Source organism: Aquarana catesbeiana, linkage group LG11 (genome assembly GCF_042186555.1).
Source record: "Aquarana catesbeiana isolate 2022-GZ linkage group LG11, ASM4218655v1, whole genome shotgun sequence".
NCBI lineage: Eukaryota > Metazoa > Chordata > Amphibia > Anura > Ranidae > Aquarana > Aquarana catesbeiana.
Window position 1 is genome coordinate 253,765,752 of NC_133334.1, and position 13,659 is coordinate 253,779,410.

At 45.1% G+C, this 13,659-nt stretch overlaps 2 protein-coding genes across 2 annotated transcripts in view; one reads left to right on the forward strand and one right to left on the reverse strand.

Annotated features, from left to right (window-relative positions):
• The window catches only part of COG4 (component of oligomeric golgi complex 4), a 27,675-nt gene extending 16,145 nt beyond the window's left edge, over positions 1-11,530 (forward strand). Inside the window, exons 9-19 of the mRNA XM_073605658.1 lie at positions 220-353; positions 540-658; positions 2,862-3,028; positions 3,308-3,473; positions 3,558-3,620; positions 4,115-4,231; positions 4,319-4,411; positions 4,489-4,572; positions 7,183-7,284; positions 9,169-9,297; positions 11,107-11,530. Coding sequence (XP_073461759.1) covers positions 220-353; positions 540-658; positions 2,862-3,028; positions 3,308-3,473; positions 3,558-3,620; positions 4,115-4,231; positions 4,319-4,411; positions 4,489-4,572; positions 7,183-7,284; positions 9,169-9,297; positions 11,107-11,241 — 1,309 coding nt within the window. The 3' untranslated portion in view covers positions 11,242-11,530. The remainder of the gene's footprint in view (positions 1-219; positions 354-539; positions 659-2,861; positions 3,029-3,307; positions 3,474-3,557; positions 3,621-4,114; positions 4,232-4,318; positions 4,412-4,488; positions 4,573-7,182; positions 7,285-9,168; positions 9,298-11,106) is intronic.
• The window catches only part of FCSK (fucose kinase), a 21,069-nt gene continuing 18,789 nt past the window's right edge, over positions 11,380-13,659 (reverse strand). The window contains exon 24 of the mRNA XM_073605657.1: positions 11,380-11,865. Coding sequence (XP_073461758.1) covers positions 11,776-11,865 — 90 coding nt within the window. The 3' untranslated portion in view covers positions 11,380-11,775. The remainder of the gene's footprint in view (positions 11,866-13,659) is intronic.

Below are 13,659 nucleotides of genomic sequence, written 5' to 3' on the forward strand. Positions count from 1 at the left end.
CTGGGTGTATTCTGAATGTGTATTATAACATTGAGAGGACAGGTTTGGGGGTGTTTTCTCAGTGTGCATTATAGAGGAGTGTGCATTATAGATGGGAGACAAGCCTTGGGGTGTATTCTGAGGGATATAGCAGACAAGCAACCGGTCTTGGGGTTGATTTTGAAGGTGAATTATTGGAGTTTCTTATGTTGAATTCCATTAATGTTTTCTGTAATCCAGAGATTTGGACCCCATCCTTGGCGAGGTGACCCTGATGAACGCCCGCACAGAGCTCTACCTCCGTTTTATCAAGCGCCGGGTGATTTCAGACTTTGAAGTGGGGGATTCAGTTGCAGCTGAAGAGGTTAAACAAGGTACTTCCTCTGCCCGAGTATCACCAGATATTACAACACTCTCAGTGTCTGTAAAACTTATGCAGATTTACACAGCAGAGTGTTCAGCATTTAAACATTTAGTCTGCAAACATATTGGACATTATTACAGATTAGACAGGATAATTGGGCTCCATCCCACCTGACGCTTACTCTCTGTCATTTCAGAACATCAACAGAGTCTTGAGAAGCTACTGAAGCATTGTTTACTGAGCCGAACTATGCAGGAAGTGATTGGATACTACATCACCATGGAGGAGTATTACATGAGAGAGTCTGTCAATAAGGTAACCGTGGTCTCCACGGTTGGTGGGGGATTCACAATAGAAAAGAGGAAGATAAAGGTGCACAATCAGAATGGCACATGTGGGCAGTATTGTCCATCCAAAAAACTTCTGCAAATGTATTGTAACAGTGATGTTTTCTCCATGAGCCATTGTACAATCGACCAGTCTGGTTCCATCACAGAGGCCAGAGGTGGGGAACAGTATAGGCAGGTGTCAAAAAATAAGATGGGGTATGAAAATGGACTATTGAGGTTTTGGCTAGCCACAGCACTAATGTCATGGGATGATAAAAACACAAGACAATGGCCCTGTACTCAAAAAAAAAAAAAAAAAAAAAAAAAATTGTCTTTCAACCACCTTTGTACTTTTGCGTTACAGTAATTCGTTTGTGTTTACCTTTTGTACTGTACTAAACCTCCATTGTTTTGTTAATATTTCCTTGCCAGCACTTTCAAAAAAAAATATTGAAATAGAAAAAAATGGCTGTTTAACTGTTTAATTCATTTGTGCAGTATAATCAAACTAAACAGTCTTTAGGCTCGGTTTACATACAGTATATTCGAATCGGATGTGTTGTGAACCAGACCGGCTTTCAATGAAGTCGGTTCACATCTATGCTGGTTGTCGTGCAAATTAAAAAAGGGTCCTGTGCAATTTTCAGTCTGCTTCAGGTTGATTTATGTGTCAAATTCGCCTCTGAACCGCTAAATGGAAACTGCACCAGACTCTGCACAGAAACTGGCCCTGCATATATGTGAACCCAGCCTTAAAGTGGAATTCCAGCTTACACAAAACTGATTCCTCCCTCCTCTTAACACCTAGGTTCATAAACCTGTAAGAAAGATGTACTGTATATACTTACCCATTTTCAGGTTGCTCCGGTCTGGTCACAAGATCTCCCATGTCAGCCAGCAGCGGCTGCGGGGATAGGAGAGCATGTTTTCCGAAAACAACCAGTAAAGCCTGGAGCGGTGGGGTCACCCCTAGGCTTTAATAGCCCTTCAGTTGTTGGCACTCACTCCTCTCTTCTGCAGTAACACTGGCTGACACGGGGGAGTGGGATCACATGACTAGCCTGAAAATAGGTATGTATATACATCTTTCTTACACCAGTTAGTTAGCATAGGGGTTAAGATGGGGAAGGGGATAATTTGGTGACTAGTTGGCTGTAACAGTAGGGTGGTCGTTGCACAAGCAGTTGGTGTAGTTACTTGGTTAGATGTAAGCTGGAATTCCACTTTAATAAATATACCTTCAGCTAGCCTTTCCCAATGCCTTTATCGTGGATAAACCCTCAAAATGATTTTCAGGTTTCGGGGAACCCCAGTTAAAAATGTAATATGTACAGCTCACAGTACATTAGCTACACCACATTTGTGGTTAGTGGAATCCATGCCATGTTACACCAGTGGTCAGTGCAGTTTCCCCATACTTTGGTGGTCACTGGGAAGAATGCTCCCTCTATTGGTGGTCAGTGAGATGAATGCTCCTCTTACACACAGCTAACTTGATCATTGGTGCCAGTGGTTACTTACCTGAGAAGCCAGAGAAGTTCCACTGGTTCCATGCCACTGGTTCTGTGGAATGGCCACAATGCCAGGCACCATCAGGCGGGAGACCAATTCACATATGTTTACTATTAAAGGAACTCCTAGCAACCTCTGGAGGGACCCTGGTTGAGAAAGGCTGCTTAAGCATATTGCCAGTTAGAAGCAGCAGAACACTTGTGACAGCACATTCTTCATTCTTTTAGCATTGCAGGAAACTGTCAGGAATTTAATAGGCATATCCTGTCTACTCCTGCTTCTGATGATTGAATTACATTGATGATGTCATCAGGGGGCAGGGTATAGGAACAAGAAAAATTATTGATCATTTATACCTCCACTAATATGGTGACCAGCTTACTGTGAATGGACAAATTGGGCTTTGGCAAAACGCAGCCGCATAATATTTCCTGCACATACTATATGCTAGGCACTATGAGAAACCCAATCAACAGTTTTAGAGCACCATACTGGGATTACTGTTATGGAGGGTTGCCAAAAATGTCTATGCTAAGGAACTGATCTCAGGGTAGCCTGGAAAAAGAGAAGGGGGTGGAGGATGGGGGCGGATGTCACTGCATATACCAGGCCCTGCTCATTAACAACAAAGAATAAAGTCACATAATTCTGCTTATATGCCTCTCCATCCTTTGCAGGCCGTGGACATGGATTCCTATGAGAGGGGGCAGCTGACTTCCAGTATGGTGGACGATGGCTTCTACATAGTGAAGAAATGTATTGGACGTGCTCTGTCCAGCTCCAGCATAGACTGCCTGTGTGCCATGATTAACCTCTCCACCACCATGTTGGAGGGAGATTTCCGGTAACTCTGGGCTATACCCCCGTAATGTATGGAGGGGCTGACAGGTTTGCTGTTTGTGTCATACTCATAATGGCAAAAAAATGAGAAATGTATGTGCTGTATCAAACACTTTTTGTTGTTTGGCTAAAAAAATAGCAAAAAATGTTTATCTTGCCTTTTTGGAAAGGGGGTCTAACCTATCATCTCTGTATCCCTCCCCCTGCTGCCATTACTGTGTGTTTCAATGCAATCCCTTTCTCATGAAAACACTTCTGACCCCATCTCTCTCCATCACCCCAGGGAGGTTCTGTGTAACAAGTTAAGGATGGGTTTCCCAGCCACCACCTTCCAGGACATCCAGCGTGGTGTCACCAGTGCGGTCAACCTCATGCAGAGCAGTCTCCAGCAGGGAAAGTTCGATACTAAGGGCATAGAGAGCAACGATGAGGCCAAAATGTCTTTCCTGGTGAGAGCGGGGAACTGTGTAATGGGGAAGGTGGAGGGGAACCAACCTGTCACCGCTTACCTGATTGTAACTTCTCTCTTCCAGGTCTGTCTTAATAACGTGGAGGTTTGCAGTGAGAACATCATGACTCTGAAGAAGAATCTGGAGGTAGGCCGGGGTTTATAACAAGGGGCATAGTTAACAGCTGAGCTGCCCAAGTCTCTTCACGCTACATGCCAGATGTAGAATATGTTCTGAGATATCTTAACCTACAGATTTACAAGGACTGTCTGCAATGCCCTTACCATGAGAACTTTGTTTATTCTTGCATTTGAGAAATAGGAGTGCGCAGCTATGTGCTCTTCCAGTTCTTGATTCGGCTGTCACTGACAGTATCATACCACCTTCAGGATCCATTACTGGCACTTCTGGGTTTCACCTGGAGCTCCAACTCCGCAACCAATCAGGAGATAGCTCTCCTGATTGGTGCCAGAATTGCAAAGGGTCTTGTGGTTCCTCTATATAATACTAATTGTTCCCCCCCCCCCCCTCATCATCCTCTCTATAATAATAATTGTCACCCCCACCCCCATTCGTCATCCTCTATATAATACTAATTGTTCCCCCACTCTTCATCCTCTAACTCTATGGTTTCCTTCTAGAATGACTGCAGGAAGCTCTTTAACACAGAATCTGGAAGTGACCAAGCCAAGGCCAAGATTGACAGCTGTCTTTGTGACATGGCGTCTGTTTCTAACAAGTTCCGAGACCTACTGCAGGTAAATCTGAGCCCCTTGCCCTCTCCTCTAGCCCTATGTTGGTGCTCCGTGTTCTTTTCTGACGCACCTATGTTATTCACCATACAGGAGGGTCTGGGAGAGTTGAACAACACAGCCATCAAGCCACAAGTGAAGCCCTGGATTAACCTTTTCCTGTCTGTATCACACAATATTGAGGAGGTAAGTGAATGTTGATGGTAGGTGAGTGTCATCATGTTGGGATGTTTATCTGCTTCTCATTCTGATATCTGCTTTAGGAGGAATTTAATGACTATGAAGCTAATGACCCTTGGGTGCAGCAATTCATAGTGAACCTGGAGCAGCTTATGTCTGAGTTCAAGGTAAGTACAAGGCTGCTCTGACCGGCCTGTTGTTGGGCTTGTGATCATCCCTGGGTACATGTTGTGGTGATGGTTATGACCTTTGCTGGGTACATGCTGTGTTGCCAGGGTTATGACCGTCCTTGGGTACATGCTGAGTTTCCATTCCCAGGTACGAACTGTGTTGATGGCTTTATGACCATAGTTGGGTTCATGCTGTGTTGCTGGGGTTATGACCATTGCTGGGTACATGCTGTGTTATGACAGTAGTTCGGTACATGCTGTGTTTATGACCGTTGCTGGGTACATGCTGTGTTGCTGGGGTTATGACAGTAGTTGGGTACATGCTGTGTTGCTGGGGTTATGACTGTTGCTGGGTACATGCTGTGTTGCTGGGGTTATGACAGTAGCTGGGTACATGCTGTGTTGCTGGGGTTATGACCATTGCTGGGTACATGCTGTGTTATGACAGTAGTTCGGTACATGCTGTGTTTATGACCGTTGCTGGGTACATGCTGTGTTGCTGGGGTTATGACAGTAGCTGGGTACATGCTGTGTTGCTGGGGTTATGACAGTAGTTGGGTACATGCTGTGTTGCTGGGGTTATGACCGTTGCTGGGTACATGCTGTGTTGCTGGGGTTATGACAGTAGCTGGGTACATGCTGTGTTGCTGGGGTTATGACAGTAGTTGGGTACATGCTGTGTTGCTGGGGTTATGACAGTAGTTGGGTACATGCTGTGTTGCTGGGGTTATGACCGTTGCTGGGTACATGCTGTGTTGCTGGGGTTATGACAGTAGCTGGGTACATGCTGTGTTGCTGGGGTTATGACAGTAGTTGGGTACATGCTGTGTTGCTGGGGTTATGACCGTTGCTGGGTACATGCTGTGTTGCTGGGGTTATGACAGTAGCTGGGTACATGCTGTGTTGCTGGGGTTATGACAGTAGCTGGGTACATGCTGTGTTGCTGGGGTTATGACAGTAGTTGGGTACATGCTGTGTTGCTGGGGTTATGACCGTTGCTGGGTACATGCTGTGTTGCTGGGGTTATGACAGTAGCTGGGTACATGCTGTGTTGCTGGGGTTATGACAGTAGTTGGGTACATGCTGTGTTGCTGGGGTTATGACCATTGCTGGGTACATGCTGTGTTATGACAGTAGTTCGGTACATGCTGTGTTTATGACCGTTGCTGGGTACATGCTGTGTTGCTGGGGTTATGACAGTAGCTGGGTACATGCTGTGTTGCTGGGGTTATGACAGTAGTTGGGTACATGCTGTGTTGCTGGGGTTATGACAGTAGTTGGGTACATGCTGTGTTGCTGGGGTTATGACCGTTGCTGGGTACATGCTGTGTTGCTGGGGTTATGACAGTAGCTGGGTACATGCTGTGTTGCTGGGGTTATGACCGTAGTTGGGTACATGCTGTGTTGCTGGGGTTATGACCGTTGCTGGGTACATGCTGTGTTGCTGGGGTTATGACAGTAGCTGGGTACATGCTGTGTTGCTGGGGTTATGACAGTAGTTGGGTACATGCTGTGTTGCTGGGGTTATGACAGTAGTTGGGTACATGCTGTGTTGCTGGGGTTATGACCGTTGCTGGGTACATGCTGTGTTGCTGGGGTTATGACAGTAGCTGGGTACATGCTGTGTTGCTGGGGTTATGACAGTAGTTGGGTACATGCTGTGTTGCTGGGGTTATGACCGTTGCTGGGTACATGCTGTGTTGCTGGGGTTATGACAGTAGCTGGGTACATGCTGTGTTGCTGGGGTTATGACAGTAGCTGGGTACATGCTGTGTTGCTGGGGTTATGACAGTAGTTGGGTACATGCTGTGTTGCTGGGGTTATGACCGTTGCTGGGTACATGCTGTGTTGCTGGGGTTATGACAGTAGCTGGGTACATGCTGTGTTGCTGGGGTTATGACAGTAGTTGGGTACATGCTGTGTTGCTGGGGTTATGACCGTTGCTGGGTACATGCTGTGTTGCTGGGGTTATGACAGTAGCTGGGTACATGCTGTGTTGCTGGGGTTATGACAGTAGCTGGGTACATGCTGTGTTGCTGGGGTTATGACAGTAGTTGGGTACATGCTGTGTTGCTGGGGTTATGACAGTAGCTGGGTACATGCTGTGTTGCTGGGGTTATGACAGTAGTTGGGTACATGCTGTGTTGCTGGGGTTATGACCATTGCTGGGTACATGCTGTGTTATGACAGTAGTTCGGTACATGCTGTGTTTATGACCGTTGCTGGGTACATGCTGTGTTGCTGGGGTTATGACAGTAGCTGGGTACATGCTGTGTTGCTGGGGTTATGACAGTAGCTGGGTACATGCTGTGTTGCTGGGGTTATGACAGTAGTTGGGTACATGCTGTGTTTATAACCGTTGCTGGGTACATGCTGTGTTGCTGGGTACATGCTGTGTTGCTGGGGTTATGACAGCAGCTGGGTACATGCTGTGTTGCTGGGGTTATGACAGTAGTTGGGTACATGCTGTGTTTATAACCGTTGCTGGGTACATGCTGTGTTGCTGGGTACATGCTGTGTTGCTGGGGTTATGACAGCAGCTGGGTACATGCTGGGTTTACAAATGTATCTGGAGAGAATTTACAGCTGATATTTCTGTCTCTGCAGGCTGGACTCTCCGCCATCATTTATGAGAATCTCACCAGTCTGCTGACCAGTCTCATTGCCATGGTGCTGGAGAAGGTCATCCTGAAATCCACATTTAGCCGGGTGAGGCTAAACATTGACCATCGGGGGCATTCTTTAAGTCCTATTTTATTTTTTAAGCTTTTGTGATTTTTGTAAAAAAAAAAAAAAAAAAAGAGCAAGGCCATTTTTAATAGACATTACCAGATAAATTTATGTATGTATGTATTAAAGCTGAACTCCAGCCTAAATTGTTTTTTTTTTTTTAATCCTCACATTTGTAGAAAGTCCTCTTCTGTGCATCTCCTCAAAGGAGTTGTAAAGTCAAAAGTTTTTTTTTATATGCATTAAGATAAAAAGCCTTCTGTGTGCAGCAGCCGCCCCAACACCTCCTGATAACTTACCTGAGCCCCCTCTCTATCCAGCGATGTCCACGCCATTTAAGACTCTTTATCTTGATTGGCTGAGACTCAGCAGCGGTGCCATTGGCTTCCGCTGCTGTCAGTCAGCCAATCAGGAGAGAGAGGGGGCCAGGCCACAGCTCCATGTCTGAATGGACACCAGGAGCTGTGACTGCTGTGGGGGGAATCGACAGGAGGGAGGGGCCAGGAGCACAGAAGAGGGACCCAGGAAGAGGAGGATCCGAGTTGCTCTGTGCAAATCCATTGCACAGAGCAGGTAAGTATAACATGTTTGTTATTTTTATTGATAAAAAAACAAAACCTTACAATAACTTTTAATGTAACCTCTAGAAGCTGCAGCAGCTATCTTGAGCCTGTCTTCCTATCCTGTCTGAATAACTTTAATCATCATTAATCCCCTCTCCTCCTTATCCATACTGTCCTTGGTCTCCTCTTACAGATATTCGCTTTCTCTAACATCAGCCACTGTTGCTCTTCAACATGTGTGAGTGTAATCGCTAGGGCTGGATCTGGTCACTGTACTACTGTTTCTGAGCATTATATGAAAGAGCACGTCCTCGGTATCCCTTTAGACATGCATGCTCCCCCCTGCTGGCCACTTAATGCTGCAGACTTTACCTGTCCAATATGTTCAGCTGCTTGATTACACTCTACAACCCCTGGTAAAAGTATGGAATCGCCACTCTTGGAAAATGTTCATTTAATGACTAATTACAGACATGCTTAAAAACTATTTTCATTTAGCATTCCAGCCTTCTGGCTTTCAGAAACACTTAAAAAAAAGAAAATTGTAGTCAGTTGCAACTGTTTTTACAGATCAGAGGAAAAAAATTGGAATCACTCAATTCTGAAGAAAATATTATGGAATCACCATGTACTTTGCAGAGCTCTGCTTCAGATTACATCCTGAAAAAATGATGTCATCATCACCAAACATCCTTTAAATTGATGGAATAAGAAAAGTGTCCAAAATCTCAATATAAACTTGTGCATGATTCTATTTTTTTTTCCTCTGCTTGATCTGCAAAGTTACAACTGACTACAGTTTTCTTTCTTTTTTTTGTTAACTGTTTCTTAAAGCCAGAAGGTTGGCATGTTAAATGAAAGTCATTTTGAGGCATGTCTGTGATTAATTGTGTAGAAAAAAAAAAAAACTAAACAATTGAATGAACATTTTCCAAGAGTGGTGATTCCATACTTTTTGCCAGGGGTTGTATTAGCACATCTAAAGGTATGCTGGGGATGTGTCCTTTCAAATAACGTTTGAGGCAGGGCGATGTGACATTTTCAGGGGCCTACCAGCCCCTCATACAAAATTCAATCTTACGACTGAGCTAAGATGAGCAGAAAGACCCAATGATGTCACCGGGTCCCAAAGGAGGTATTTCTTGCAAATGAAAAATATTAATTGCATGTTGATTGTGGGGGGGAAGGGGACGCAAGGCTGAAGTTCAGCTTTAAGATAACAAAAAAATATTATATCTGATCTAATCTGTGATTGGGATTGTGACGGTTTATCCTTGTTTGTGTCTCTGCATGAGTGTAGCTCGGTGGTCTTCAGTTTGACAAAGAACTGCGCTCCCTTATTGCTTATCTCACCACGGTGACAACGTGGACCATTCGTGACAAGTTTGCTCGACTTTCCCAGATGGCGACAATTCTGAATTTGGAGAGGGTGAGGAGTGCTTAGTGCTGGTCTGTCTTGGTCATTATTTGGTGGATTATTCCCTATAGCTGTACACAGGGCTTTTTTTCAGGGGGAACTTGGTGGAACTCAGTTCCACCACCTCTGGCTCAGACCCTTTGGTGTCTGCTCACCACAATCACTTGGAAACACAGAAGTCTGGTTTCTGTGTTTTACAAGTGACAGCTCTGAACCCTGTATGTAATGCAATCCTGTATTTAATGCCCCTTTAAGACCCTCCTACTGTTTTTCGTGAAATTTGACTGAACACACCCACTATTTGATGTCATGTGTAGGGGGGGGGGGGGTTGTGTTGCCGTGGTTAAGTTCCAGCACCTATTGTTTGAGAAAAAAAGCCCTGGCTGTACATGAGGGGTTTGATGGAGAGGAGCCAGGGTGGATTTGATTTTAAATCACTAGTAAAAGGCTTGATTTAAATCTACTCAATTTAAATCAGAATTTTTAAAGAGCAGCTGTCATCTCTGTCCCCCACCGGCTCCTCCACTGACCCGCTGTTGACTCACCAACAGTCCCATTCACTTTAATGGGACGGCTGGTAATGCGGCAGTGACACAACAAAGTGAGGGACGTGGTGGCAGCAGGTGAGTGGATGCCCACTAACAGGTGCTGCTATGATGTATCTGAAATGACAGGTGCTCTTAAACTGTAAGCACTTATTCTTGCTGGTAGTTAGAATCTTTAATATTTGCAAACAAAATTAAGGTTTCCTATTTTTAGAATAATAAGTTATCAGGTAAGTAAAACAGCGATATCAGAAACTATTTTAGGTTAATCACACATAGTTGGAAAACTACTCTTTTTTATTTAATTAAAACAACGTTGCCAGTGCATGTTTTCTTAGCTTGCAGAATATACAGTCTCGTGCTACATAACTGCTGAATAAACTAAATTATTAATGTATCCCAAACAGAAAACTATCTTTAGATAGATTTTTACTCTAAATCATTTTATTAAAATAAATTTGATAAAAATCTTTTTTTCTTTTTTATTAAAAAAATAAATAAATCGTCAATTTTATCCACCCTGGGTCACATGATTTCAATGTAAGGCCATAGGGCTACATGGACTGTGAGATTGAGCAGTTCAGGGAAATGTATGTGATGATAAAGAGATAACCATCTCTCAGTAGCAGAGAGATTTAAGAGAAGTATGTTTTTTTTTTTTTACTAATCATACTTATCTAGGTGGATGCAGCATCAGACCAATGCTGCAGCTGTCCCCTGGCGTCTCTGCACTGAGAACCGAGTCACCGAACATCACCGATGGCTCGGTTCTCACTCCTCCCCGAGCGGAGAGATGCTGCCTGTCAGTCAGCATCTCTCCTGCTCTGATCCTCCACACTCATTGGAGCGATGAGCTGTGGAGGGGTGGGGAGTGGCCGTCTCAGCAGGTCCCTGAGGCTGTCATCAGTTAAGGTAGCTGGCGGATCCAGACGTCGGGATGATGCGGTGCCTCGACTGATAGCAGTGATGACAGCGGACTTATGACCGCTCTCTGCTGAAAGTGGGTCACAGGAGTGCAAAATGAATTGCACTCCTGTGACCCTTAGGAGAAGCCCAGCCTAAAAAGCCTCAGGCTCGACTTCTCCTTTTAATCACCAGTATGGCCAGAGGCTGTTTAAAGGTGATGAACCTGAATGGCTGAAGAGACCTGACACTAGTTGGCCCATTCTAGTGATTTATCATTATATTTATTTCAGCTGGGGATTTCCTGTTCTTTCTTCTATATATCCTTTTCACGTTCGATATTTGCTTGTTGCTGATGCTATTTTCTCTCCAGGTGACTGAAATCCTGGATTACTGGGGACCCAATTCCGGGCCTTTGACCTGGAGACTCACCCCTGCAGAGGTACGACAAGTTCTGGCTTTACGTATAGACTTTCGCAGTGAAGACATCAAACGTTTGCGGCTGTAAATGGTTACAACCTTACTGAATGGACAAACTCCTATAGGATGGAGATGGCTCCGGCCCCAACCAGAAGAGGATACAAACTGAGCTGATAGCCGGCTCTTTACAGACACGGGACTAAGAGACTTCAATGGGGACACAATGTAACCAGTGATCAATCTTTATTCTCTATATTTTGGGGTCACTCCTTGATTAAGGCACTTTTACTTACAAAATGATTACTGTCCTGAGCATATATTATATACCGTATAATAAAGTAACAGTTTTTTTTAATAAAAAGATTATAAAACCAAAATCACAGAACCCTACTATGCACCTGGAACATAGCGAGGAGCCATCCCTATCTTAGATATTTTTATTGACAGCTGCTTGGTGTATGGTGGCAAAAAGGATTAGCGGCTTCCATTATTAATTCCCATAGATTATATTCATGTTCGCACACAACCCCTCCACTAGTACAGAGTATGTCCCTGATCATCATAGATTCCAAGCTCCAGCTGTAAAAAGTATGTAATCCGCTCCTATGTCTTCCGCCATATGTCACCGATCATCAGGGATCCCCGTCTCCCACTGTACAGAAAACATCTTGGTATCCAGCTGTACAGAGTGCACACTGCAGCGTTCCAGGCCCTAAAACACATTGGACTGGTCACCAGGATGAAAACAATTTCTGTAGTACACTACAGATATTTAAAGTGGGTCTGGATTCAGACAACCTTATCCTTCAACTGTAATAATAAAAAAAAAAATTGTAATTGTGAACAGGCAGGCTTTTTTAAGCAGAAACAATGCTACGTCTCTTCTGCATTAAAGCTTCTTAACTGCCTATTCACACAGTACACTGAGCTGCGCACATGCAGCTTAGTGTACACTTTCGGCATCTGTTGAGATGAATAAACTCTCGCGCAGGCGAGGGAGTGACATTATCTTGGCCTTGCCAATAAAAGCAGCAAATAAGGGAGGTACAGAACACCACAATGCTGGAATTAAACTCCTTCCTGCTGGCAGGAGCTGGTCCTTTTTAACAGATCATACATGGGCTTCCCGATTACGTGATCCAGAGTCCATCCTACCAGCTCTCAAGCAACACTAGAGGGAGGATTTATTAAAACTGGAGCACACAATCTGCTGCAGCTGTGCAAACAGCTTCCAAACTTTGGCTGTTCAATTAAGCTTTGAGACTAAGGGCTCTTTCACACGGGGCGGATCAGTGATGATCCGCCCTGTGAACACCCGCTTGCTCAGCGGGGATCGCTCCGCCGATCCCCGCTGAGCAAGAAAATGACAGGTCCATCGCTGCACACTGTGCAGCGATGGACCTGTCAGAGTGCCGCTCTCCCCTATGGGGGATCGGATGATGACGGACCGTAGAGTCTGTCGTCACCCGATCCGAAAACGGATGGAAAAGTAGGGTTTTCCTCCGTTACACTTTTCGGATCGGAGCGGGTCAGATGTCAGCGGACATGTCACCGCTGACATCCGACGCTCCATAGGGATACATGTATGTCCGTTTTTCATCCGAAAACAGAAGGATGAAAAACAGGCATACGGATCCCCCGTGTGAAAGAGGCCTTTAACCTAGAAGCTGATTGGTCACTATGCAGAGCTGCACCAGATTCTTTGTGCTCCAGTTTTAGTAAATCCCTCTATGGGTGACTGGGAGCTATCAGTCAAAGTGTTGGGGGGTGTCAACTGCGCACTCTCCCAGCACATCACAGAGATGTCTGTTGAACCTCCATGCTATCCCATATGTGTATGGCTGGTGTTAAAGCAGAGCTCCACCTAAAAGGGGAAGCTCAGCTTGTTTGCCTGCCTCCCCCCCGGCTGCCACAATTGGCACCTTTCGAGGGGGAGCATGTACCTGGTTTTGACAGGTACCTACTTCCACTTCCGGGTGACTTTGCCGCAAACTCAGCAGGAAGTTTGGCCCTCTCCTCCTTCCCCCCACCACTAGGCCATTCACAAAGCGCAGCAGGCAACCGGCTGTGAAGCCGCAAAGCTTTAATGCTGGTTTCCCTTAGCTGACGTGTAGCTGCTGACTTTTATTTTTTTTATGCTGGAGCTCTGCTTTAAGGAGTAAAACTGTCTGGGACAAGCCAGTTGTAAATGATATCACACTGACAGTGAACATTCTGCTATTGCTCCTTTGCTCAGGTTCACTTAGTCTTCCACTGCACAGTACCATGTTGCTGAAAGGGGCTATATTTGTATATAAAATATAAACATGTTAGTAAAACGGGGTAATACTTCCTGTTCCCTTGACTCTGCCTCATGATACCACCATCAATGTAATCCCGTGACCATGGGAGGGAGCTGCTCTCCTGCCAGGCTCCAAGAACAGAGGAGGTGCAGGCCCTGTCGGTGCGTGGAAGGGACTGACATTTACTCTTTTCCAGCAGCCTCTTGGCATATCCATGTCAGATA